At 43.3% G+C, this 24,031-nt stretch overlaps 1 protein-coding gene and 1 long non-coding RNA gene across 4 annotated transcripts in view; one reads left to right on the forward strand and one right to left on the reverse strand.

The window, feature by feature from the left end:
* The window catches only part of LOC106993347 (uncharacterized), a 71,779-nt gene extending 49,207 nt beyond the window's left edge, over positions 1 to 22,572 (reverse strand). For 2 of the 3 annotated variants that reach the window (XR_013404053.1, XR_013404054.1), the window contains exons 1-3: positions 21,974 to 22,572; positions 17,641 to 17,747; positions 17,292 to 17,434 (exon numbers count right to left, since the gene is read on the reverse strand). This is a non-coding gene — a long non-coding RNA (uncharacterized LOC106993347). The remainder of the gene's footprint in view (positions 1 to 17,291; positions 17,435 to 17,640; positions 17,748 to 21,973) is intronic. The other variant, XR_013404055.1, reaches the window with a different exon arrangement.
* CAVIN3 (caveolae associated protein 3) lies at positions 21,170 to 22,728 on the forward strand. The gene is made up of 2 exons (XM_002808078.4): positions 21,170 to 21,578; positions 22,107 to 22,728. Exons 1-2 carry the CDS (start codon positions 21,195 to 21,197, stop codon positions 22,512 to 22,514), a joined length of 792 nt encoding a protein of 263 aa, XP_002808124.3. The 5' UTR covers positions 21,170 to 21,194; the 3' UTR covers positions 22,515 to 22,728.
* Positions 22,729 to 24,031: the final 1,303 nt, after the last annotated feature.

Consider the following 24,031-nt stretch of genomic DNA (forward strand, 5'->3'; position numbering starts at 1 on the left):
CGATCCTCCTGCCTTGGCCTCCCAAACTATTGGGATTACAGGCATGAGCCACCATGCCCAGCCAGGGATTTATTTATGTGCAGCTCTTACACAGCAAGGCAGGGGAAGGTTAGAATAATACTTGTAAGTTTTATGGCTTGCTTTGTGGGAGAGTGGTTCTGGTTTCTATAACCCACCTTGGAGAAGAAGGATCATATTTTTTTTTGTTTTGTTTCGTTTTTTTGAGACAGAGTCTTTCTCTGTTTCCCAGGCTGGAGTGCAGTGGCACTATCTTGGCTCATTACAACCTCCGCCTCCCGGGTTTCAAGCGATTCTCCTGCCTCAGCCTCCCAAGTAGCTGGGATTACAGATGCCTGCCACACCTGGCTGAATTTTGTACTTTTAGTAGAGATGGGGTTTCACCATGTTGCGAAAGGATAATGGCCTCCAGTTCCATCCATGTCCCTGCAAAGGACATCATCTTGTTCTTTTTTATGGCTGCATAGTATTCCATGGTGTATATACCTTTTAATGTAGATTACCTTGATTACAGGAACAATATTGTTACAGATTTTATCATTTTTGAGAAAGTATAATGAAAATTGTGTCTAACAAAGTAATAAGATTCCTTTCTGTCTATACGGTGAAAATGCTCAGGATGTTCACTACAGCCTGCCTCACCCTGGAAAAGGGATGTGAGGATAATGAGAAAGATGAGTATGTTCAGTGTGGAGCATGCAAATTTGCATGAAAAGTAAATGTAACCTTGTGCCTAACTATGACTGGTTCCCAGAGATATTTTAGTTCTCAGTTTTAATAACGTATCTAGCACAGAAAAGCCTAGAACATAAAAGGGTCCAATACAAATTTACTGATTTAAGAAAAAATAATGTTTGTTTTGCTAAGAAAGGTAAAGCACCAATAAGAAATGAATCATACTTGCAGTGAGATAGATAGATAGATAGATAGATAGAAAAAATAAGTTAAATTTAAAGTCAAATAAAAATCCAATGTCAATTGGATAAGAAATTGATGTTTAAGTCTAAAAAGTAAAGCTTGTCTTTATTTTGTCCATATTTTATTTAATTTTATTTGTGATAGGGTCTTGCTTGCTCTGGAATCCAGATAGGAGTACAATGGTGCTACCATGTCTCACTGTAGCCTCAACCACCTGGGTTCAAGTGATTCTCCTGCCTCACCCTTCCAAGTAATTAGAATCACAGGCATGTGCCACTATGCCCAACTAGTTTTTAAATTTTTTTTTTTACTTTTTTAAAATTTTTTATTATACTTTAAGTTCTAGGGTACATGTGCATAACGTGCAGGTTTGTTACATATGTATACTTGTGCCATGTTGGTGTGCTGCACCCATCAACTCGTCAGCACCCATCAACTCGTCATTTACATCAGGTATAACTCCCAATGCAATCCCTCCCCCCTCCCCCCTCCCCATGATAGGCCCCGGTGTGTGATGTTCCCCTTCCCGAGTCCAAGTGATCTCATTGTTCAGTTCCCACCTATGAGTGAGAACATGCGGTGTTTGGTTTTCTGTTCTTGTGATAGTTTGCTAAGAATGATGGTTTCCAGCTGCATCCATGTCCCTACAAAGGACCCAAACTCATCCTTTTTTATGGCTGCATAGTATTCCATGGTGTATATGTGCCACATTTTCTTCATCCAGTCTGTCACTGATGGACATTTGGGTTCATTCCAAGTCTTTGCTATTGTGAATAGTGCCGCAATAAACATACGTGTGCATGTGTCTTTATAGCAGCATGTTTTTTTTGTAGAGATGTGGCCTCTCCATGTTAGTCAACTTAAAAATTAATTTTTTAAAAGGATTAATTATCCTAGATAACAGCAGGACATCTTTTTTCCATTTCTGCATGTGGTTCTATGCAGGTTTCTTCACTAAAGAGGCAATTTCTGAAGAGTGATTCTACGTCAAAGAGGAAATAATAAAACACTCCTTAGACTTTCTCTTTACTTCTCAAAGAGATGTTACCTGCAGGTCCAGATCCTTCACAAGCTCTCTGGCCTTTAGATGCACAACTTTTCCTTCTCCATGGGCCTCCTTTTAAAATTTTATTTATTAGGAACTCCATCGATTTGGTTGGGAAAACCCCACACCTATCCACAAGGAGGGATCTCACTTCTTGGCTCTTTCTTTCTCTCCAAATTTACCATTCTTACCTTACCAAAGTGTCTTGGTCTGAGTGTGCAAATTAGAGGTAGGGTCCCCAGGACTTTAACCAGATAAAAATGATGCCTACTTTTATCCAAGCCTTGCAAAATTCTGTGTATAGAAGTGGGCTGGGGGTGGGGAAGGAAGAAAAGACTCTAAGATTGCAGTTTGTTGTGGATTTAGATCTTCCTGGCTGAATTTCCTTTTCAGTATTCCCACATGTGTGAGGAGGAACTATGTCAGTTCATTTGATCAATAGAATTGTTATATTAGCTTATGCACTGCTCCCAGGAACAAACATTAATTTTTAAAGAGTACAATCTAGACTCATATTGAAAAAGGATATATTTCCTCAATTAGAAGGTATCTTACCTTTTCCCCAGAGTTAGTAGGCGCCATTATTGTTCAGAAAAGAGGTCTGGTTTCTTTCCTGCTTTGCCTGGGAAGCTATTGAAATAATAAATAAGCTGTATTATCCTTTAATGGATCCTCCCTTTTGTTAATTCAGGAAAGGCTCCAGACTCAATAAATTGTTTCAACAGTCTACTTTGGGAGCTGGGGTGGCCGCCAATTCTCTTACAATAAACCCTCCTTCACTTAAGTTACCTGAGATAATTTCTATTCTTTGCAACCAACTGATCTCTGTCTAGAAAATAAATGGATTTTGAGAAGTAGGTTTGCAAGCAATAGAGCCTCAAAAGAATGTGGCTACAGTCCTCAGCATTTTGGCATGGTCCAGAGTGGTGAAGATTCTCTCATCCCAGGAAGGCCTAGCTAGCTTGACTAGACTTTTTTTCATTGCAAAAAAGTGGCACCTGACCAAGGTCCATTATGATAGGGGCCTGGGGGAATATAATTAGAAAGTGAGAGAGCTGGTGGCATGACTTCTTATACTGCCATGCCTGGTGGCAAAGGCTAATTAAAACATTGACACCATTCTAGGCTAATTCATGAAGGGTTCAGACTCTTTGGGTATGAATGAAAGTTTGAGTCAGTTCACTTGGTAAAGAAACTGTAACCAGTGTAGATACTGGTTAAAAGCATAAACAGGCTGGGCGCTGTGGCCCATGCCTGTAATCCCAGCACTTTGGGAGGCCGAGGAGGGCGGATCACCTGAAGTCAGGAGTTCGAGACCAGCCTGGCCAACATGGTGAAACCCTGTCTCTACTAAAAATGCAAAAATTACCCACGCATGGTGGCACACACCTGTAATCCCAGCTACTTGGGAGGCTGAGGTAGGACAATCACTTGAACCTGGGAGGTGGAGGTTGCAGTGAGCCCTGATTGTGCCACTGCACTCCAGCCTGGGAGACACAGTGAGACTCCATCTCAGAAAAAAAAAAAAAAAGCATAAACAACATGAAATGGATTAAAAGAGAAAGACAGGCAAGGTGAGATGGCTCACGCCTGTAGTCCCAGAACTTTGGGAGGCAGAAGCAGGAAGGTCACTTGAGCCCAGGGCAACATGGAGAGGCCACATCTCTACAAAAAAAATTTAAAAATTAGTTGGGCATAGTGGCACATGCCTGTGATTCTAGTTACTTGGAAGGGTGAGGCAGGAGAATCACTTGAACCCAGGTGGTTGAGGCTACAGTGAGACATGGTAGCACCATTGTACTCCTATCTGGATTCCAGAGCAAGCAAGACCCTATCACAAATAAAATTAAATAAAATGTGGACAAAATAAAGACAAGCTTTACTTTTTAGACTTAAACATCAATTTCTTATCCAATTGACATTGGATTTTTATTTGACTTTAAATTTAACTTATTTTTTCTATCTATCTATCTATCTATCTATCTCACTGCAAGTATGATTCATTTCTTATTGGTGCTTTACCTTTCTTAGCAAAACAAACATTATTTTTTCTTAAATCAGTAAATTTGTATTGGACCCTTTTATGTTCTAGGCTTTTCTGTGCTAGATACGTTATTAAAACTGAGAACTAAAATATCTCTGGGAACCAGTCATAGTTAGGCACAAGGTTACATTTACTTTTCATGCAAATTTGCATGCTCCACACTGAACATACTCATCTTTCTCATTATCCTCACATCCCTTTTCCAGGGTGAGGCAGGCTGTAGTGAACATCCTGAGCATTTTCACCGTATAGACAGAAAGGAATCTTATTACTTTGTTAGACACAATTTTCATTATACTTTCTCAAAAATGATAAAATCTGTAACAATATTGTTCCTGTAATCAAGGTAATCTACATTAAAAGGTATATACACCATGGAATACTATGCAGCCATAAAAAAGAACAAGATGATGTCCTTTGCAGGGACATGGATGGAACTGGAGGCCATTATCCTTTCGCATCCTAAGGATATAAAAAACCAAATACTGCATGTTCTAAGTGGGTGCTAAATGATAAGAACACATGAACACCTAGAGGGGAACAGCAGACACTGGGGCCTTTCAGAAAGTGGAAGGTGGGAGAAGGGAGAAGATTAGGAAAAATAACTAATGGTTACTAGGCTTAATACCTGGGTAATGAAATAATCTGTACAACAAACCCCCCAGACACAAATTTACCTTTGTCACAAACCTGCACTTGTATCCCTGAACTTAAAATAAAAGTTAAAAAAAAAGTATATATTTTTGAAAGTCCTGATCCAGGTCCTAAAACATGGGGCTGTTTCAGAAACTAGTCTTCTATATCCTTTTGTATCGACTTTAAATGGTCCAAATGCTGATGGAAGAGATCACTTCTCCATTAATTGCCTTGTAACTTTATTTATATTGATCTTTTCTTGTCAAGACATGGCTTTTTGGCTAAATGAAAGATTTCCTTATTTCTTTCTTCTCATCTCTCAGAGAAGCCTGTGTATTTATACTTGGCATCTTGGAAGTTTGGGAAGGAGTTTGGGGACCACACGCACCCTGTGGGATTGTACTGAGGAGAGGGATGCATCCAATATTGTAGCCACTTGCCACATATGTCTGCTAAGCACTTGAAATACGGATAATGTAGCTGAGGATTAAGTTTTACATTTTATGGCCGGGCGCGGTGGCTCAAGCCTGTAATCCCAGCACTTTGGGAGGCCGAGGCGGGCGGATCACAAGGTCAGGAGATCGAGACCACAGTGAAACCCCGTCTCTACTAAAAATACAAAAAAAAATTAGCCGGGCGCGGTGGCGGGCGCCTGTAGTCCTAGCTACTCAGGAGGCTGAGGCAGGAGAATGGCGTGAACCCAGGAGGCGGAGCTTGCAGTGAGCCGAGATCGCGCCACTGCACTCCAGCCTGGGCAACAGCGTGAGACTCCGTCTCAAAAAAAAAAAAAAAAAAAAAAAAAAAAAAAGTTTTACATTTTATTTAATTCTAATTAATGAAAATTTAAAACTAAACAGCCACATGTGGCTAGTGGCTATCATATTGGACAGTGTAGGGCTGGAGAAACCCTTAGACAAATTTAGGAAAATGGCTTTTGGGTTACACTGCTTGTTTCAGGTGGCTGGATTGTGTTTTTCAATGTGATAATATAATAGCTTGCACTTTGTTGTGGATTTAGATCTTCCTGGCTGAATTTCCTTTTCAATATTCCTACATGTGTTAGTAGGAATTATGTCAGTTCATTTGATTAATAGACTTGTTATATTAGCTCATGCATTGCTCCCAGGAACAAACATTAATTTTTAGAGAGTACAATCTAAAAGCATGCTTGGGCTGGGTGCGGTGGCTCACCCTTGTAATCTCAGCACTTTGGGAGGCCAAGGTGGGAGGATTGTTTGAGCCCAGGAGTTAGAGACCAGACTAGGCAACATAGTAAGATCCTGTCTGTACGAAAAACTGAAAAATTAGCCAGGCATGGTGGCATGTGAGTCCTAGCTACTTGGGAGACTGAGGTGGGAGGACCACTTGAGTCTGGGAGGTTGAGGCTGCAGTGAGCTGTGATTGCACCACTGCACTCCAGTTGAGCAACAGGGCAAGACCCTGTTGCAAAACAAAACCAACCAACCAAACAACCAAAGCATATATCTGCATGCTTGTCTGAGGGACTGCGGATGAGCGGGTGGATAGACAGCTTACCCCTCTTGAACTTACACTCTCCTCTTGAGCATCAGTGGTGGGAGTTCCACAAAGGTACTGCAGCTGGGCTGAGGCTAGATGAAGACACCATCTTAGTAAAAGGCTGTGGGGTATCCTGACCAGATGGGGAGAATTTGGGGAAATATTTTCAGCTGCTATTCAAAGAATGGCAGCAATACCCCACTCTGCAAGTCTCCCTCCTCTTTGAGGTCCCATTTTTCTGCTACATAGTCATAAGACCTATTTATGCTCTGGCAGCATTTTGCTAAGTTCTCTCTTACCCACCATCTCTTTGGGGAGGAAATGAGGTAGGCCTGAAGATCAGAGAGGATAAATGAAGTGGCTAAGGTTACCCAACAAGTAAATGGTGAGTGGCAGAAACAGGATTCACAGCCAGTTCTCTGCGTGTGCTCAGGACTTGTTGCTCCTTATCAAAACCATCCTAGTTCCTCTTTGCTGCCAGTCATGCATGATCGTTGAAAACACTCAGCACTCAGAAAACATTAAAAAATTATTTTTAAAAATTTCATTTCACTCTTGTAAGGGCATAATGCTTACTCTAAACCAGGATCAAAAATAATAGAGTTCAATAAAGAAAGAATATAGATGGGAAAGAAAAACATATTGATAATTCATTGAGGGACATCAGTGTGATGAATGTCACTATTAACTTTTTGTTTATCTGTTTTATAAAAGCAGCAAGGTTTAAATTAAGTGAATTATCCAGAGTGTATACAACCATGCAGGGTACAGCCAGGATTTGAACATAGGGGTGCCGATAGAAGCCCTGGTATCCTACAGAACCTGGAGGGGCAGAAAGCTTACCCCTCTGCTATTCTGCCCCTTCCCCAAGGTTGTTGTGGGCATCAAAACAGACCAAGTACCTACAAGTCAGCTCCTACTGGACCCTCAAATTCACACAGTGCCTCTTTTCAGCTCACCTTCTGTTTCACTTATCTCCTTAATTCTCCTTTTGTTTTTCTACAGTGTCTGCTGAGGTCATGGGTTGGATTGACACGTAAAATACAGGATGCCCCATTAAAATTAAATTTAACATGAATAATGAATAGCATTTCTAGTATATTGCATGGGACACACTAATACTAGAAAAGGTATTCGTTGCTTATCTTACACTAAAATTTAACTGGACACCCTATATTTTTATTTGTTAAATCTGGTACCTCTAGTCACCTGCAAATCCCCTGTCATGAGCATTAGTGTGGTCAAGGTCCCAGGCTTCTTCTAGTTGAGGAGCCGAGTAGCATCTAGTCATTCAGTCCAGAGATAGGACATAATACATGTTTAGCTTCAACTTCGTGCAAAATACTCTATTGGCCCTCTGGAGGGATGAAACTGTAACTTGTTTGGCCCCCCCTGTCCTCCATTTCTTCCTATGGGAAATGGAGATGAAGTTTAATTTGGACCAGGCTCAAACCCTGATGCTGCCACTTAGAGTTATGGTCTTTGTGCACGTTCCTCTTCCTTTCTGATCCTCCTGATTCCTTCACTGGGTAGCAAGTGAAAGAAATAAATTCAAAGAGTATGTGAAGCTATATGCAAATAGTTATGTGGTAGTGAATGTTTTTTTTTCAACAATTCCAAATTCACTGGATTCAGATTGCTTCTCTAGCTGCTGTGATATTTTTGGTAACATGGTTTGTTTGCCTAAGGAGCAGATGCCAGGGTTGGATTCCAGCCCTGCTATTTATCAGTAGTGTGATCTTGGCAAGTAATCTAATCTCTTTGTTTCCCCATTTCCTCACTGTGAAGTGGGATAGTAATATTGCCTATCTCAGATGGTCATTGTGAGGATTAATTTAATTAATACTCGTGAAAGGCTTACAATTGCCTAACAAAAATCAATTCTGTTAGAAATCACTAGAGCAGCTACCCTCCAGGGCCAGCGTGAGAAGGAGGTGGAAGGCAGTAGATTTTTTAAATAGAGTTCAGGAATTAGCAAATATCTCCAGGATTATTTATTTATTTATTTATTGACAGGGTCCTGCTTTGTCACCCAGGCTAGAGTGCAGTGGCGTGATCTTGGCTCACTCTTGGCTGTTCTCCTGGAGAAGTAGAGCAGCTTCTACCTGTCCTGGAGAACTTTAGATTTTCAAAGGCAATAGAATTGGTAGGGTCCAAACTTAGATTTCTAGGGAACAAAGGGAGACCTAGGTAATACTTGGGTTATAAGTCGAAAAAACAGAAAATTATACTAAAATTATATATATATGTATGTAATTCTATATATATATAAAATTTTAGTGTATATATATAAAATTTTCTCTCTCTATATAGAATTATATATAAAGAGTCAATTTTCATTATCTGATGTAGTTATAATCTATAAAATTGCTGAGAACACCAAATTAGTGACCACTGAACCCTTTCTTTTGGGGAAAATGCGGAGTTAGGTTCCTGTAAGCCATAGTCACAACAGTTTCATCAACCAATCAATACATAACCTTGTTTTATGTGTGTTTCTGTTTAAAAACACCTTATTTAATATATATTACTGGGTTTTTAACATTGAACTCCGAGCTGACAGCATCATAGCTCATGTCTGCACAAAGCCTACCTAACCCATGTATTTTCTCTGTTAAGACACCACAGCCTGTGCTCAGGCGCAACAGACAGTACTTCAACACTACTCTTGGGGGCCACTGTAAACAGTGAAATTACCAACAAAAAGCACAAAAATTGAAAACATAGCACTACATAGATCGTGAAAAAAAATGTATTAATATTTACCGTACCAGTGCTGAAACAAGAAGGGTTTGTTGCCTTACTGGACGTCATTTGGGAATGTTCCCTGTTGAGCAACTCATATTTTTGTCCCCTTTGTGTATGTCTGCAAATGACCACAAAAACTCCTGAGTGTTGATTTTGGGGTTACAAATACATTTTTGTAAGTAGGCAAATTTGCAAATACTGAATCCATGAATAATGAGGATCGACTGCATATATAAAAAGGTGGAATCAGCAAATAGGTGGCACAGAGGAGGGTGAAAGGATCTAGAGGTCCAGAAAGCTAGGCTGGATGGTGAGGGGAGTGACTGCAGGGTCACGTTTTATCTCCTCCCCACCTTCAAGAACTGATTAGCAACTGGTTCAAGCTCTGTGATGTGAGTTGGTGACTCTAGACCAGAGAGCACTTTCTCAGTGCCCAGCTGCCTGAGGCAGCAATGTGCTCAGTTTGATGGAGCACTATCTCTTTTTTCTAAAGAAATTTAGAGGCTTGGGACATTAATTCCACCTTTTCTTTTTTTTTGTTTTCTTTTCTATTTTTTTTTTTTTTTTGAGATGGTGTCTTACTTTGTTGCCCAGGCTGGAGTGCAATGGTATGATCTCTGCTCACTGCAACCTCTGTCTCCTGGGTTCAGGTGATTTTCCCACCTCAGCCTCCTGAGGAGCTGGGATTACAGGCACTTGCTATCATGACCAGTTAACTTTTGTGTTTTTGTAGAGACAGGGTTTCACCATGTTGACCAGGCTGGTCTTGAACTCCTGACCTTAGGTGATCCACCTTCCTTGGCTTCCCGAAGTACTGGGATTATAGGCATGAGACACCGTGCCGGCTTCCACCTTTTATATCTATGTGGGATTGGGCTCCTCCTCTGTCACTCTACTATCTACACGGGAGTCAATTTTTACCAAAATAAGAAAATACAAACATCAGTCAAATAAGGGAAACTTAGGCCCAGATTCCTGCAGAGATTAACTCTTGATTTTCTCTCTCATCCCATATCCCACATAATTCAATTTTAATTAGTTTAAATTTAAATTTAAAAACGTATACTTGATTCAGTTATTGGAAACTTTTAAGTATATTGGAACAACTTGGGTATGTAAATCTACTTTTTCATTTTATGAAGTTGTTAAGCAAACTAAATATGGCCTGAGAAGGACTCTGTACTTCTATATTTGAGTCTTTGTAGATGAACTGTAACCTAGCTTAATAGTCAGATAAAATTGAAAACCTAACTTAGTGGTGTGCACCTGTAACAATAGCTGAGTGTTGGCTAATCGCAGGGGCCATACTTCAACCACTCATAGACTACTGAATATTCAAATAGCATTAAAATAAGGCAAATGTCGAGCTGTAACCAATCTCACTGGTTCTGTACCTCACTTCTGATTCCTGTATGTCACTTTACCCTTTTTGTGTATAAGTTTTTTTCTGACCACGAGGCACCCCTAGAGTCTCTGTGAATCTGCTGTGATTCTGGCACCTGCCTAATTTGCAAATCATTCATTGCTCAATTAAACTCCTTTAAACTTAATTTGGCTGAAGTTTTTCTTTTATCAAAGTCTAAACAGAGAGCCATCATTTCTAATGAACATTGAATATGCAAATTGAGATGTTCTATAAATATAAAATATACATCAGATTTCAGAGACCTAAAAGAATGTAAAATGTGTAATTAATACTTAAAAATATGATTACATATTAAAATGGCAATATGATGGATATATTGAGTTAAATGAAATATTTTTTAAAAGTTAATTTCATTAAAAATTTTTTTTAATATGGCTACTGGAAAATTTTAACTTACACACATTATATTTATAGTGAATAGTACTGAACTAGGATCTTATTTGCCCCTGCTCACATTGTTTATGATTATGGCACCAGGCAGTAGAAACACAGGTGTCTACTCATGAGTCATGGACCTGACCTGCTGAGATTCCACAGGCCTTCTCCAATGCTCTTAGCCACTGAATATGACCAGTCTTTTTTCTGGATCCCATTTGTTCTTCTAACCTTGCAAAGATCCAAGCTTCCTTTTTTTTTGATAGGTCCTCCAGGCTTCACCAGGTAGTCCTCTAATCTGATTTCCTGAGGAAACTTCAAATCCCAACAAGTTCAAGAGTAATTTCTATTTTTCCTTTGAGGATTCACGTTTCAGCCTTTGAAAGTACAGTACAATCCAAACACCATGATTTTCTGTCTCCTAAATTTTCCCATTATAGATGGAGCTGTATAAGTATATGGTCGCCTCAATATATTTTATAAGTTTTCGTGTGGAAGTATATATGAGTAATTTTCTTTCTTTCTTTTCTTTTTCTTCTCTTTTCTGTCTCTCCTTCCTCTCCTTGCTCACCTCCCTCCCTTCCTTCCTTTCTTCCTTCTCTTTCTTTCTTCGTTGTCTAAATCATCTTTAGCCCACATCAATTACATGGTTTCAGCTACTTACAGCACTCCTCCTCCTACATTAGCTTCCCAACCAAATCAATCTCTGACTGATCTACGTGGTTGGAGACCTGACTCCAAGGTCAGTTCTTCCCTTCTAGTCTCTTTTGCCAGGTCCAGGCACTACAGCAGTCTTCTGCATTCTTTACGGGCAGGAATGCCTTGCTTACTGCTCTTTAGCCCATTCATTATGTGACTTAAATGCCACTTGGTGACAAAAAGAGTATCTTAAACCCTAATCCTACCTATGACAATTAATATTTCCTTCATCCAAATCCACACAATAAAAAGGAGTCGTGATTAAGCTGCAGTTCCTACAGACAGGCAAGTTGAATAGCAGGCAGTATATTGATTTTGCACAGTATACTATCTCTGGGCGACTCAATGGATTATTGTGATATGATCACACTTAACCAGATGGGGGTCTCAATGCCAAAAAGTTGAAGTACCATTCTTAAGAACAAGTCTACTAGTCTCAGGAATCATTCTCACCTTTCGATTAAGTGAGTAAGCTTTTAGACCTATTAAAACATTTTAACTCTTTCTTCTCTACTGCCCTCCCTGGCTGGCTTAGTAAATGGATTGTTGTACATATGGTCTGGTTCTGAGCAGTTTTCTGTCCTGCTTCTAAAATCCACGGAATCCAAAGAAGATGAGAAATATTCGGTAGGGTAAATTGTGTTGTGCGATAGTGCTAAACCATGTCAATTGCCCTAAAGTGGCATGGGGTGGAAGAGAAAATGCTGTTCTTTGCCTAGGGTAGACTCACTTCTTTCCCTTCCTTTGTTGAATTGATTAGCAACTATCTATTCTTTAGACAGTAAACAAATGATAGTTATTCTTCAAACAAAATCTCATAGTAAATACCATTTAACTAATATAGTGCCTAAATCTTATAAAAATTAAATTATTTCCCAGTTGTGGTAGATACTGGATGGCTAAAAATGACTTCTTTTTCCTTGGATTCAGCACCAAATACAAAGGGGGATGTCTGTGCTAAGATAAAAGTAATTGCAGGGCTCTAGTTATATACAATAGTCTGCAAGTGACTACCCATCTGGAATTACTGACCATGGAATTATGGCCAAGCCCCTCCTCAGTGGTTTATTCTATCTCTCTCAATCCAGGTGAGAGGTAGGGCACATCATCCCCCAACGATCTGCCCTGTCCTTTATCATATGGGTGGTAAAATATATTCCTGGATTAGAGGCTTTAGTTGAGAAATACCATATTAGCTCAAGGTGGAGGGCTGCAGTCCTTTGATGGTGGCTTCTCAGTGATTTGCCTAAGAAAGCAAACTCAAACCCAGGCAAGGCTTCCCTGCTGGCAGAGCCCATTGAATTCCTCAGATTACAGAAAGAGATTCAATAGAGTCTATTTAGTAGTTCCAGACTTTTTTTTTTTTTTTTTTTTTTTTTTTTTTTTTTTTTTTTTTTTTTTGCGTCTTGGAATGTCCCAGGGCATTTTTGCTGAAGGAGCCCAAACTCCTACATCCTGACAATTGGCTCCAGCAGTAATTACATATTCAAAATGTGAACTTCAGCCAACCTAGTTCTCATCTCAGGTGTCTAGTGCTCTGATGCACCCAGTGTGCCTTGGCCAAAACAAACATCCATGACATATTGATGGATTTACTTGCTTTTAAATTGTTTTTTCTATCCCTAATCTTTTTGGTAGGTGTCTATATATGTTCTAGTTTTCTAGGTCTGCCATAACAAGTTACCACAAATTAAATGGTTTAAAACAACAGAAGTGTATTTTGTCAAAGCCCAAGAAGGCAGAAGTACAATATCAGTATGGTAGAGCCACTCACTCTGGAAGGTTCTGAGGGAGAATCCACTCTATGCCTCTCTCTTCGTTTCTGACCCTTGGTATTCCTTGGCTTGTGGCTGCCCTCCAATCTCTTCCTTCATTTTCATAGTATTATCTTTTTTGTGTCTCTGTGGCTTCTCCTCTACTTATAAGTACACCAGGCATTTGATTTAGAATGCTCTCATCTCAAGATCCTTAACTTAATTATATCTGCAAAGATATAGTTATATCTGCAAAGGTCATATTCACAGGTACTAGGGGTTAGGGCTTAGACATATCTTTTGGGGGGACACTATTTGCTATTGTTTAAATGTGTCCACCAAATTTCATGTGGTGGAAACTTAATCTCCAAATTCATATGTTGATTGGAAGTGGGGCCTTTGGGAGGTACTTAGGATTAGATAAAGTCAACACGGTGGGGTTCCCAAAATAGGACTGGTGGCTTTATAAGAAGAAGAGGCCTGAGCTGACATGCACACTCCTGTCCTCTCGCCATATGATGCCTTCACCATGCTATGATGAAGCAAAAAGGCTTTCACCAGATGCCAGCACCAAGCTGTCAGACTTCCCAGCCTCCAGAACCATGAGCTAAATAAATCTCTGTTCTTCATAAATTACCCAGCCCATGGTATTCAGTTTATAGCAACAGAAAATGGACTAAGACACTATTCAACACACTAAAATATGAGATACAAAAATAGTAATTTGAGTGAATAATGTGCCTGATTCTTGCTATAAAAGGCATCCCTAAGCCTACTGGTCATAATATACCATTCCAAGATCTTCCATCCATTTGGATATTTTAATTTCTGGAGTCAGTACAAATTCACTTCCTGATGCCTCAAACTTATAGCTATTGTAACTGCCAGTGACACAGAGCTCCCTCATTGTGTGGAATAACCTTACCTCTTCCGTAGACAGGATGTCTATGACAAAGGGTGGAAGGTGGTGCCTGTCTACTGAGGCCCACTGCCTGTTAAATGAGTGGTTCTATCTGTGCCTCACATTGTTACTTTTGATTTAAAGGTTAGTGCCCAGAGGATGCATCAGTTTTTCCGGGCAAATGAAAGTGAGGGTCCTGGTCAGGGATGTGTCTTTTATAATGAGCTCACATAGATATCCTCTCATCCTTTCTTAGATTTTGATTTTTCTATTTAATAATCAAAGACTGTTAAGTTACATTGCTATGTGAGACAAAGGGTTCCAACTCACAAAACCACTCACCGACCTCTGTTGAGTCTCTTCACTAGCACTGTTACTCCCCTCCAGTAATCAGCCAGCAATTGTTTTTCAAAAGCAGTGTAATTCTCAGCTGCTAAAAGCATTCCTTAGTCAAACATCCTAAATACTTATGCTATATTTTCCCTTATAGGATCTGCCCCCCTCCCTCCTTGATGAATCATCTTGGTGGAAGAGGTAGAAATCACAGAGACTCCATGGTCTCATTTTTCTTTCTGAATCATAGGACCCAAAGGCTAGAATTGACCATACTGTGGCTTCTTGCCAGTGTTAGTCACCGAGGCTCCTCTCAATCCTATTGAAAGTATGCAGCCTTTTGGATGACCCAAGATACAGAGTGTGTGAAAATTCCAAGGTGAAACATTTGCTGACTGTAACACCTCCCTCTTCTTTGTTGCAGCAGGAGGTGTTACACGTGTTTCACTACCTGTCGTGAGTGAGTTTAAGCACTACTATTCTAGGTAATCCCTGTGTGCTGGATTTCTGGTGGATGCTCTCTGAACCCAGTGGCACAGACTCATCCTCTTGGGTATGATGTTAAGAACGGTAGTGCCTTTGTCACTTTTGTTTTTAGGGGATCTTGGCAACTTCATATAGTGGGGCACCAGGCAACTGAAAGAAGAACGAAAACAAAGATGCAGAATGATACCATCTAAGACACTACAATCTGATCTGTCTTTTTCAGAGATTTCCTTAAAGTAAAAGGAGCACCAAGTTGTTCTTGAATAGGTAGAGACAGAGGGCCACCCTTAAGCAGATGTTTGTTAGGTAGATATATTTCAGGCAGCCCCAGGTCTAATGAAAGGTGTAGTGGATTTTTTTCTCCTTAGTACAGCCAACTCTTCGTCATAGTATGCTGTGCTCTGGGGACGGGGTGGGCCAGTATATAAATGGAACCCTTGACAAGCAGTATGGGTAATACCTTTTAGTTTTTTAAAGCAGTTGTTAGCTCAACTGCCATAGTATTCCACTAATTGTTGCAAGATATCTGGCCAACTACTGGTTTAATTGTCTATGTTCTACTGGGAGTGTTCAGGTTTTATTAACATTTCCTACAGAGAATCTAATACTTTCACATAATTGGAGAAGTCATTTGCAGGGGCATCCTGGGTAATGAGATACTGTAATACTGATGTTGATTAATCAAAGTTGTTATTAGTTTTCCAGAGCTACCAAAACAAAAAAAGTCACAAACCAGGTGGCTTAAAACAACAGAAATTTGCCAGGTGCGGTGGCTTATACCTGTAATCCTAGCATTTTGGGAGGCTGAGGCAGGTGGATCACTGGAGGTCAGGAGTTTGAGATCAGCCTGGTCAACATGGTGAAACCCCATCTCGTCTTTACTACAAATACAAAAACTAGCTGGGTGTGGTAGTGAGCACCTGTAGTCCCAGCTCTTCAGGAGGCTGAGGCAGGAGAATCACTCAAACTCAGGAGGTGGAGGTTGCAGTGAGCCGAGATCATGCCATTGCACTGCAGTCTGGGTGACAAGAGTGAGACTCTGTCTCAAACACCACCACCACCACCACCACCACCACCAAAAACCCCAGAAACTTATTCTATCATGGTTTTGGAGGGCAGAAGCCTGAAATCAAGGTGTTGGCAGGCACATGTTCCTTCTGAAGCTCCTAGGGAAGGATCCTCCCTTGCCTCTTTTGGTTTCTGGGACATTCCTTGGTTTGTGGCAGCATAACTCTCATCTCTGCCTCTGTCGTCACATGGTGTTCTCCCTGTATATCTCTTCCCTCTCTTATAAGGACACCAGTCGCATTGGATTAAGGGCCTATTCTACTTCATTATGGCCTCATCTTAATTATATTTGCAAGACTCTATTTCGAAGTTAAGGTCATATTCATAGGCACCAGGGGTTAGGACTTAAATATATCTTTTTGGGGACACAAGCAACCTGTGACAATAAGCTTCTGCTTTTCATGTCCATACCATGGGGTATGAGAGAGTAGATGCCACCAGCCATACCTCTAGTTTACAGAATAGAATTTTTTTTTTTTTTTTTTTTTGAGGCAGCATTTCACTCTTTTGCCCAGGTTGGAGTGCAATGGTGAAATCTTGGCTCACCACAACCTCTACCTCCCAGGTTCAAGCAATTCTCCCACCTCAGCCTCCCGAGTAGCTGGGATTGCAGGCATGTGCCACCATCTCTGGCTAATTTTGTATTTTTAGTAGAGACGGGGTTTCTCCATGTTGGTCAGGCTGGTCTCAAACTCCTGACCTCAGGTGATCCGCCTGCCCTGGCCTCCCAAAGTGCTGGGATGACAGGTGAGAGCCACTGCACCTGGCTGAGAATAGAAATTTTTAAGACAACTGCCTTAGAGTTGTTAAAACGATTTTCAATTGGGAGGCCCTCAGGCTGAGATGGCTCCACCACATTTGATTCCTACATAAGCAAACCAAAGCCCAATGTAAAAAGTAAAAGAAAACTAGGGACCTTACCAATCAGAAACCACCAGCTAACCTCTAACTAAGGAATTTCCGTATTAATGAATCAAATATATTTTCTTTGTCTTACTTCCATGTTCAGCCTATAAAAGCTCACTGCCCACATTGCTACAGCTGAGCTCTCTAAACTTCTTTTGGCCTCGAGTGCTGCCTAATTTATGAATTGTTCTTAGCTCAAATAAACCCTTTAAAATTTTAAGGTTCCTAAATTTATTTTTGAACAGAGGGCATCATTCTACATCTTTGTTTTCTTCTTTTCTTACCCTTTTTGGAAACTGTAATACAGCTCTTCCTTTGATACTCTATAATCAAGGTCACTCTACTACAATTTCTATCAATCTCTGCTTTATTGACTCAGGCATTCTTCTAGCTGGCCCCAAGTTATTTTTACTTACCTCATGGGCTTCCATTTTCCACTATCAGCCAGTTCATATGGCTTTTAAACTTGGGGCTTTGGGGAGACCGGTAGAACCATCATTGGTTCTATTGTTAAGTTTAAGGTCGTCCTTGTTCCATATACCCAGAGAGGGAGTTAGTGCTACAGGAGATGGAAAAAAATTATTTAGGCAGATAGTGAGGGTAAAAGAGTCCTCAGCAGAATTTCCCTTTTAACAAAAAACAGCCCCCAAATCATTTATTTTTCTAACAAAGAACAGCCTGAAAAATCAAGCTGCAAACATAGATAAGCAAGTTGGAAGCTTGCAGGAGTGAATGCCGGCACCTGTATCAATAGAAAAGGGTTACCTGGGGGCCAGGTATGTTCAACATGGAGGCTCATCTTCCCTTTTCTTTGTCACCACATGTACAGAAAAGAAACAGGCAACATGGTACTGGCCAGGTAGAGAACCCATCTGCAAAATAAAAGATTAGGGTGGGGATGGTCATCTTTTTGTGCCCTATACAAATGGCATACCTAGCCCTAACCAGTTTTTCGTGCTCTATGCAAATGGCACACCTGGTCCAACCAATCTTTTGTGCCCTATATAAATGACACACTGCCTCCTTAAAGTCACCTATAAAATCCCTTGCATTCCACTGCGGAACCAGTAACCCATTTCTCTGGGACCCATCTCTGCTGCAGAGAGCTCTTCTTTTTCTTTTGTCTGTTCAACTTCTGCGCTGAACCTCACTCTTTGTGTGTCCATGTCCTACTTTTCCATAGCTGTGAGACAACAAATCTCGGGTATTTACTCCAGACAACAATGCCACTTCGTTACCAGGTTTTAAAAAAATATCTATCTACGCTGAGTGTGGTGGCTTACACCTGTAATCCCAGCACTTTGGGAGGCCGAGATGGGTGGATCACGGGGTCAGGAATTCAAGATGAGCCTGACCAACATGGTGAAATCCCGTCTCTACTAAAAATACACAAATTAGTTGGGCCTGGTCACACGTGCCTGTAATCCCAGCTACTCAGGAGGCTGAGGCAGGGGAATTGCTTGAACCCGGGAGGTGGAGGTTGCAGTGATCCAAGATCGCACCTTTGCACTCCAGCCTGGGCGGCAGAGCGAGACTTGGTCTCAAAACAAACAAACAAACAAACACTATCCAAATCTATCCAAGTATCTATCCAAGTACTTCTTACTTCCAAATGCACTGAACTTCCTTAGCCCCACTCATCAAGGCTGGTGATTCTTTCATAGGCTTCCTGTAATTTAATATCCATTCCTAGTAGTACCCAGATTTTTGTACAGATACCCACTTTTCCTTCCATACCACCCTAATACTCCTGGAAAAGCTGAATCTACTCTACTTCAGAATTGATCTAACTTGTCAAAAGGCAATTATTAGATTTCTTGTCAGAGATTGGTTAGGGAACATACATCTAAACCTATCAATGCATGTCATTTTTGTAGCCATAGAATATGGATTTGGAAAAGCCATGTAACCCAATGGAAGGCAAGTGTAAAAATTCTGGGAGGCTTCTGGAAAATAAATGTCCTAATATTTAAGATAGTCCCCTTTTTCTTTTAGATCTTGTGCAGAGTTGTGAGGCCTGGAATGAAGCTGACACCTGTGTGTATGTGGGCACATACACAGGGGTAGGGGGTGTGTGGGGGACATAGGGGAGTGTGAGAGGTGCGGGATGGGGCTCATAGTTGAGCAGTTGAGAGAACTGCAGAGAACCAGATTTGGAGCTGTGAATGACTCACACTTAATCACCACTCTACCAATGGTCTTTTTCAGTTATATTTGAATTGAGTTTCCTGTTACTAAGTACTGTTTGAAATGAGTTTTTGTTCCCTCAGTCTGAAAGCATTTTAACTGGTACATCCCTGATGGATCTCTCTGGGTAAATGTAGTTTCACTGGAAGAGATGGTGATTGGTGATTCCCATCAGATTCCCAAGAGAGTTTATTTTCTCTTGTATTAAGCCGGGCGGGGGTGGGGGGGCACTTAGGCTTACGGCCTGGTAGAAGCCAGCCATCAACTTAGCATCACCAGATTTCTGGCGTTAGCTGCCCACTGTCTGTGGCACTTTAGGCCCATGTAACTATTTCCAGAGTGACACAAGTTTCTTCCACAGTTGTTATCAAGTGGCCCTCACAGGTTCAGTGAGAAGAGGAAGAGGGAGAGAGATCATTAGGATTAATGGATTACTTGCATTTGTGAGACGGTTTGCCAAGTATTGCTACAAACAAGGCATGGGATTTTCTTTTCTTTTTTCTTTCTTTTTTTCCTTTTTTTTTGAGATGGAGTCTTGCTCTGTTCTCCAGGCTGTAGAGCAGTGGAGCGATCTCGGCTCACTGCAACCTCTGCCTCCCAGGTTCAAACGATTCTCCTGCCTCAGCCCTCCTGAGTAGCTGGGATTACAGGCATGTGTCACAACGCCCTGCTAATTTCTGTATTTTTAGTAGAGACGGGGTTTTGCCATGTTGCCTAGGCTGGTCTCGAACTCCTTGCCTCACGTGATCCTCACCCCTCGCCCTCCCAAAATGCTGGAATTACAGGCGTGAGCCACGGCGTCCGGCTAAGGCATGGGATTTTTCGAACTACTGACATTAGAAATTCACAATCCACATCATTAACTGGATCCTCCACGCCCACCCTCTCCCTCTCTGTAGCAGCAATTTTTTTTTTTTTTTTTTTTTTTTGAGATGGAGTCTCGCTCTGTCGCCCAGGCTGGAGTGCAGTGGCCGGATCTCAGCTCACTGCAAGCTCCGCCTCCCGGGTTCACGCCATTCTCCTGCCTCAGCCTCCCGAGTAGCTGGGACTGCAGGCGCCCGCCACCTCGCCCGGCTAGTTTTTTTTTTTAGTAGAGATGGGGTTTCACCATGTTAGCCAGGATGGTCTCGATCGCCTGACCTCGTGATCCGCCCGTCTCAGCCTCCCAAAGTGCTGGGATTACAGGCTTGAGCCACCGCGCCCGGCTGTAGCAGCGATTTATCTTTACTCTCCGCATTCCACAGAACACAAGAAACAAACCAAAAAAAAAAAAAGAAAGTCAGGCAGGAGCCCAAGTAACTTCTATCAAAGCAAAGACCAGTGCTCACTCTAACCCTTTTAAGGGTTTTAAAAGAAGAGGTGAGGAGGTGTCCTGCTTATCCCCCAAGCTTGGGTGCTGGAGCGAGGGGCGGCTGAGATTTAAAGAAGGAGAGGGCAGAGGGCTAGAGAAAAGAAACAGGATAATTCTACCCAAGAGGACGAAATAGAGAAGCAGGAAACGAAGCCTGCGGCTAAACCCTGGTGATGACTATTAGGGAAACACCAGAGGATGCCCCGCCCGCCAGCCCACAATGAGCAGCCTGTCCAGTCACAAAGCGGGGCCTCGGGCCTTGACAGTTCGCGATCTGTAAGCAGAATGTTCCAGGGCCTCCCTGTCGCCTGTGTCAGCCTGGGAGCCACGAAAATACAATCTTCAGCGGTGTGGGAGGCCGAAAGTGGACGGCGACTGAGGCCCCTCTTGCCGTGCCAACATAGTTTCTGCGCCCACTAGAAACTATGCATGAAATAAAAATTTCCGTAACTCGCCCTTTGCAGTGGAGAGACCAGAAACAGGCACACCAGGGAACTGGAGCGGAGGAGGGTAACTCAAACTCACAGTGAGAGGGTTTGCAGGGGGCCGATTTGGGGCCAACATGCTTCCCAGTACCCCGGGGCGGGGCAGCGGAAGGCGAAACGCTTTCAAGAGACCCCGCTGCCGACATCCCCACGCCCTTGCGCCCTCCCGCTGCCCCAGAAGGCCAACTCCGCCTGCCTGAGTCACAGCTGGAGCTGGGGAGGAGCCAGGGAAAGGCAGCCCCAGACTGTAGTGCAGCCAGCGGTTTCAGGCAGACGGAGCTGAGCGGTCAGGGATCATGAGGGAGAGTGCGTTGGAGCCGGGGCCTGTGCCCGAGGCGCCGGCTGGGGGTCCCGTGCACGCCGTGACGGTGGTGACCCTGCTGGAGAAGCTGGCCTCCATGCTGGAGACGCTGCGGGAGCGGCAGGGAGGCCTGGCTCGAAGGCAGGGAGGCCTGGCAGGGTCCGTGCGCCGCATCCAGAGCGGCCTGGGCGCTTTGAGTCGCAGCCACGACACCACCAGCAACACCTTGGCGCAGCTGCTGGCCAAGGCGGAGCGCGTAAGCTCTCACGCCAACGCCGCCCAAGAGCGCGCGGTGCGCCGCGCAGCCCAGGTGCAGCGGCTGGAGGCCAACCATGGGCTGCTGGTGGCGCGCGGGAAGCTCCACGTTCTGCTCTTCAAGGTCAGTGACCTCAAATGGTCCCCAGTCCGGGGCCTTTGCCGGCCTTTGGGCCACCAGCTGGGGGCTCCCCGCTTCCATCCACCTACCACACCCACATTCCTGACCCCTCTCGCCGTCTGTTGCTGTGGAACAGACTCGCAGAGCCGCACCCATTTCCCAAGACCCAGCCCCATCCCTCCCTCTCACGCCTGAGCCCCGCCTGGCCAATCCAAGCCCGCCCAGCTCTAGCTCAGGCCACGTCCGCAGAATTTGGTCTAAGTCCCAGTCAATCCCTAAAATAACGGTGGTTGAAAGGGCATTCCGTGACTGTGGGCACCATCCTCCTCTCGCCCCTCACCAGGCCTCACCTACTTTACAAAGTTTTGCAGTTCGCACGCAGCTTTCCCTCCCCTTACCTTCCCACGCCTGCCTTTACCCCCAGACTCTGGCTGCAGAGTTAAAAGGTTTCCCTTGTGTAATTAAGGCGTGAGTTTCGGGTTGCTGGGGGTAAGGAGCTGCCAGGATCAGTGCTGTGTCCGTCATATGCAGGAGGAGGGTGAAGTCCCAGCCAGCGCTTTCCAGAAGGCACCAGAGCCCTTGGGCCCGGAGGACCAGTCCGAGCTGGGCCCAGAGCAGCTGGAGGCCGAAGTTGGAGAGAGCTCGGACGAGGAGCCGGTGGAGTCCAGGGCCCAGCGGCTGCGGCGCACCGGATTGCAGAAGGTACAGAGCCTCCGAAGGGCCCTTTCGGGCCGGAAAGGCCCTGCAGCGCCACCGCCCACCCCGGTCAAGCCGCCTCGCCTTGGGCCTGGCCGGAGCGCTGAAGCCCAGCTGGAAGCCCAGCCTGAGCTGGAGCCCATGCTGGTGCTGGAGCCAGAGCCTCCGCAGGACACCGAGGAAGATCCCAGGAGACCTGGGGATGCCAAAGAAGTTCCGCTCCAAATAGAGAGTGCAGCCTGAGGGCTGGTGTTGCCTGTCTCCCCTGTGCTTGTGCCTTGTCCTAAAATAAATCCTTTCAGAATGTAGCACTCACGCCCTAATAAGGAGCGAATCCTGCATCCACCAAGGCGGGCGCTCTGGCCCTCCCTTCCTTAAGCCCAGTCCTGTGTCCTCTGAAAGAGGTGCAGCCACTCACACCTGCTTGCCCTCACCATCAATAAAAGTAATTTCACCCGAACCAGACTCCGTGAGAAGGGATGGGGAAGCAGTTGGATGTGGGAAGGCAGTTACAAGGAATAAGACAAATGTTAGAACCTGGAATCATTGTACGATTTCTCCAGTTTCCACGGAGTCCTGGGTTCTAGACTCTAGTGACATATAGAAATATCCTTCTGACCACTTGCTCTTTAAACTTTCCTCATGGGAACACACAGTTGCAATTTTTTTTTTTAAAGCATCGAGTACAGTCCTTTCTGTAGTTGCTTACTAAGTGTCAACTAATGGTTTTCCTCTTAGTCTTTTCTTCCTTTAGCACCTCCTAAAACTTGGGTTTTCCAGTATTCCTTTCTTGGCCCTTTTTTTACTCTGGGTACTTTTCGGCTGACATTCATGCCTAGGCCTCCCCTACCAGCTGCATACACCTCATACCCCTGTCTTGAGCTGCAGTTGAAAAGTACTTCAAAAGTAGCAAGTATCTTCTACCTTTTAAATTCCATTTCATTCAATAGCCATTTACTGAACACCTACTATGTGGCAGGCCCTACTAGGTATGGTTCAGAATATTTCCCCCTCTTGTGTTTTCTTTACCGATGAATGGTACCGTCATCCACAGAGAAACTTGGGAGTCCTTGTTGGCTCAAGGACTTTCTCTCATCCCCCTCCCACATGGAAACAGCTATTCTATTGATTTTACCTCTGCAATCTGTCCACTTTTCTAATACAGCGGCTGCCTTATTTCAGGACTTTCACTTGACCAGTGTTTGAACTGCCAATCTCATCACATCATTGTCTTGATTCAAATATTTCAGTGCTTCCCCATTATCTTCAGAATAAAGACCCTTTGTGGTCTGGTCCCTGCCTATTTTTGTAGCCTCATCTCTCACCACTTCCCCTCATGCTACCATTGAGTCACACTGCGCTCTGTGCTCTCACTCTCATCCCTGCTGTCCTGCCAAACTTAGAGAAGCACACCTGTTTCAGGGCCAGGTGTTTCTCTTCCTTCTCTCAAAGCACCACTTGCACACTTCCAGTGCTAACTGCACTGATTGTGAGGGTTTGTGGTTATGCCCCCACTCCACTCTACTAGATTGTGGCTCCCTTGCAGTAGGGACAGTTTTATTCATTTCTGTATTTCCCACACTAAGTACTGTGTCTGGCACAGGGTAGACCTTCTTGAGGGGCTGAGGAGAGTTCCCTGCAGCAGTAAAGCAAGAATATCACAGAAGGGGCTGGGCGCGGTGGCTCATGCCTGTAATCTTAGCACTTTGGGAGGCCAAGGTGGGTGGAGGACTTGACCTCTGGAGCTCGAATCCACCCTT

This window comes from Macaca mulatta, chromosome 14 (assembly GCF_049350105.2).
Source record: "Macaca mulatta isolate MMU2019108-1 chromosome 14, T2T-MMU8v2.0, whole genome shotgun sequence".
Taxonomy (NCBI): Eukaryota; Metazoa; Chordata; class Mammalia; order Primates; family Cercopithecidae; genus Macaca; species Macaca mulatta.

Coding starts and splice junctions, on each gene's coding strand:
- CAVIN3 (XM_002808078.4), top strand. CDS start 21,195: ATGAGGGAGAGTGCGTTGGAGCCGGGGCCTGTGCCCGAGGCGCCGGCT. Junction 21,579..22,106: donor TCCACGTTCTGCTCTTCAAG/GTCAGTGACCTC, acceptor CGTCATATGCAG/GAGGAGGGTGAAGTCCCAGC.